This window comes from Acomys russatus, chromosome 14 (assembly GCF_903995435.1).
Source record: "Acomys russatus chromosome 14, mAcoRus1.1, whole genome shotgun sequence".
NCBI lineage: Eukaryota > Metazoa > Chordata > Mammalia > Rodentia > Muridae > Acomys > Acomys russatus.
This window is the reverse complement of record NC_067150.1, coordinates 31,292,108-31,296,098: the sequence shown is the minus strand read 5'-3', so window position 1 is coordinate 31,296,098 and position 3,991 is coordinate 31,292,108. Positions and strand designations below refer to the sequence as shown.

Below are 3,991 nucleotides of genomic sequence, written 5' to 3'. Positions count from 1 at the left end.
CGGTAACGGGCAGCTAAAATGTCTTACAATTTTAAGAGCACAGCCTTTCATTTTTTCCTTAAGATTTTCTACATAGGTCATTCCTTTCATTTTTTTTTTCAATTGGATTATTTTGCTTTTTGTTGCAAGTCTATAGAAATATAACTTACCTTTAGACTGTTTGGTGTTTAGTGACCTCACCTGACCCTAATTGGAGGTAGAGGTATTGTTTGTGGATGTGTTGAGATTTTAATATACACATGTTTATATAATGTACGAAGAAACCTTTTTTATTGTCCTACCAAGATGATTATACTTATATCTTGCCTCCACATTGCTTAATCTATCACCCATAGTATGAAACTGAATAGGATAGAAGGGATTTTTGTTTTTGCTTTCTGTTTGGTTTGGCTAAGGGAGGAGAGAGAAGTCTTTGAGACTTTCACTAGTAAATTTGGTGTTGGTCACTTATATGTGTTGGTCATTGATGTTGTCATTATCTCAACATATCAAAATCTGTTTTGCATCTGGAGTCCTAATATGATTACAACTCAGGCATGGGAACCTATTGAAACACTCACGTCAAGTTCTTAGAGTAATTATTGTGTGGTTCACACTTGGATATAACATGTAAGCCTAGAGCCTAGAGCATAAGTGAGGATTGTCCTATCTGATATTTGATTACGGGCCTCATGCATTTGGATTCCAGGACTCTGACTAAAAATATTGACTAGAAATTTGCAAGGAGCTGGAGATATTTGATGAAAAAGACTCGAATTCTTTTTGTAACTTTATTATGTAAAAGAAAATTAAGTATCTGTCTTAAAAAGTTATTTCTCTTTCAGCTTAGGAGCCCAGAAGAAAATGGCAGAAGGAAATTACTCCACTATGACAGAATTTGTCCTCACTGGCTTAACAGAGAAGCCAGGGCTCCAGCTGCCCCTCTTCTTCCTCTTCCTGGGAATCTACACAGTCACAGTCCTAGGGAACCTGGGCATGGTCATGCTAATCCTGCTCAGCTCTCACCTCCACACCCCCATGTACTTCTTCCTCAGTAATCTGTCTTTTGTGGACCTCTGCCAGTCCAGTGTCATCATGCCCAAAATGCTGGAAAAATTTTTAATGGTAAAGAGTGTAATTTCTTATGCAGGATGCATGACTCAGTTTTACTTCTTTGATGTTTTTGCTGTTTCAGAGTGTCACATGCTGGCTGCCATGGCCTATGACCGCTATGTAGCCATCTGTAACCCCTTGCTCTACAATGTTAAGATGTCCTACAAAGTGTGTTCCTGGATGGTAGTGGGGGTATACAGTGTAGGCTTGGTGTGTGCCACAGGGGAAACAGTCTGCCTGCTTAGACTGATTTTCTGCAAAGCTGAAGATATAAACCACTACTTCTGTGATCTTTTACCATTATTGGAACAATCCTGCTCCAATATATTTATCAACGAAACACTAGGACTGTCCTTTGGTTCATTTAATATCATTGTCCCAACTCTGACCATCCTCAGCTCCTATGTCTTCATCATCATCAGCATCCTCCGCATTCCTTCTACAGAGGGCAGGTCCAAAGCCTTCAGCACCTGCAGTTCCCACATCTTGGCTGTAGCTGTCTTCTTTGGATCTTTAGCATTCATGTACCTGCAGCCATCATCAGTCAGCTCCATGGACCAAGGGAAAGTGTCCTCTGTTTTTTATACTATTATTGTTCCCATGCTGAACCCACTGATCTACAGTCTGAGAAATAAGGATGTCAAAGTTGCCCTCTATAAGTTTGTAGGAAGAAGACAATTCATGTGAAATGGAGAATTTTGTTAAGCAAATTTTTCCACTGAGGAGCCTTTGGAAGTATACAGTGAAGACATGTAGTGCGTCCTCCTGAGTCATAAAGGGTACAGTGCAAACATTCTGTTCAGCCTCGTGAGTCATGAGGTTTGCTAACGCTTGATTATTTTGAACAAAAGTGACAAGGGCAGTATTGGATTCTGAGGATGGAATCCACCTCTTCTCTGGGGTGCCCCGTAGTCTGCCTGTCAAAAAGTACATATTTTGCTTCTAAATAGGTTTTTAGAGAGCAAATAAACCCACATAGTTATTTTGATCCCTAAGGCTAGAACACTTGTTCTTTTTAGTTAAAATTTGTATTTGTCAAATCAGATAATAATGCATTTTTCTGTTTGAATTGCTTAGTATTTGGGCTTCTTGAAATTATATATTAAATGTATTGATAGTCATGATATTGAAACTATGGCTTATAAGAGAATAATTATAACCATTTGAAATAAAAATGTACAACCTTACTTTTTACTACATTCATAGAAATATGGTAGACTATATATACATATATATATATGTATGCATAATTAAGGTGAGAGTTTTTACTTGTAATGGTAGACCATATTGACAAAGATTGAATTCGGTATGCACATGATGGCAGGAGTTAATGTAACATTACTTCTGGCCCAGTTTCAGGATTATATCACTGTCTGAGCTTCCTAAAGTGATTTTTATCTTTCCCATAATTCAAGGATTGTTTTTTCATTTATTTTTTTTTTTCATGACATTTACAAAATTTCGGATTCAAAATTGGCATTCTTGTGCGGAAGACATGGCTCTACGCTGAGTTCAAAGTTTTCTTAGAGAGCACCCAGCGATTCCTGACAGCCAAATTGGGCTCCCAACTCCTGTAACTCCAGCACCATCAGACGTTCTAGTTGTGCCCTCACGTGCACAAACTCATAATAGCTCACATGTAATGTAATTAAAAATAAAGACAAAATATCTTTTAAAAGGCATCTTTGTAGGCTTTGGGTTTTGTTTGTTTGTTTGATTGATTGCTTTTTTGACCCAGGGTTTCTCTGTGTAGCCTTGGCTCTCCTGGATTCACACTGTAGTCCAAGCTGGCCTCAACCTCACAGCGATCCTCCTGCATCTTCACTTCCAAGTTCTGGCATTATAGGTGTGCACCACCATGCCTAGCTTTGATTTTTTTAAAACCAACTTTATTTAGAGTTCCTTAACGCCACTACCTTCTTTCTAACCCACCAACCCTAGGTAGGAGAGTAAGATGGTTACTAGGGACAGGGGATGTTGACCTTTGGAGACCTAGTTCCTTGGAGTAATCCTACTCTTTGTTATAGGGATTCCAGGTGTCCAGCTAAACAGCAAACAGCAAGCAGCAAACAGCAGCAGCAACAGGAGCACACACCAGTAGCAGCCTTCTCAAAGTATTCTCTGGTATGTTTCTCTCTAGGTGCATCTTAAAGTACCTCCCCCCCACAACACACACACACACACACACACACACACACACACACACACACACACACACACCACAAACACCTCTCTCTGGGCTCCCATTTATACTCAGAGGCTGCGTAAGGATGCTTTCCAGCTGAGAAAAGACCACATCCCTTCACCAGGCAGTTTCCAGCTGACAAAGTTCACACACTCTCTCACAAGCCTGCTATCAGTTGTGGATAAACTAAAGGCAGTTTCACATCCCACACATGAGATCACAGCAAAGACATGTTTATATCTTTTAAAATTACATTCATCTTAGCCACTTATCCACATGGAAAAGTTAAAATGGGAAAACAGTTTTCTTACCCTTGAACTTATTGCTGTCCATTCTGAAAACATAATGTATTGCTATTTTGAGGAACATGAAAATAAACTTCCAATCAAAACCCTTACCCCATCCAAAATGAAGTACCTTGCTTGTTGTCACCTAAGACTTAGGTTATGCTGGTGACCCCAGGCAGGTTACTCACTGTTATGAACCTGGAAGGAGCCATTTCTACCACCAAGACCCACCAGCTGTGTAACCATCCATGGGCTGCTCAATTGCTAGATCGCCTCTGCTATAACAAATGCAAGGTGAATTCTTATGTCTCTCCCTAGAAATGCTTCTCAAACTCTAGCAGAAAACACGTTTTCATTTTGTTTCTGGAGCATTCTATATACTCTTTTTTTAATTTATTTTATTTTATTTTTTTAATATTTGTGCCCC

At 39.3% G+C, this 3,991-nt stretch overlaps 1 protein-coding gene across 1 annotated transcript; it reads left to right on the top strand.

The window, feature by feature from the left end:
• The first annotated feature begins 843 nt into the window (after window positions 1-843).
• Window positions 844-1,779, top strand: LOC127198312 (olfactory receptor 150-like). Its single transcript, XM_051156209.1, has one exon. The coding sequence runs from the start codon at window positions 844-846 to the stop codon at window positions 1,777-1,779; it is 936 nt and encodes a 311-aa protein (XP_051012166.1).
• Window positions 1,780-3,991: the final 2,212 nt, after the last annotated feature.

What these genes read in the sequence shown, in the direction of transcription:
- LOC127198312 (XM_051156209.1), top strand. Translation starts at nt 844, where the DNA reads ATGGCAGAAGGAAATTACTCCACTATGACAGAATTTGTCCTCACTGGC.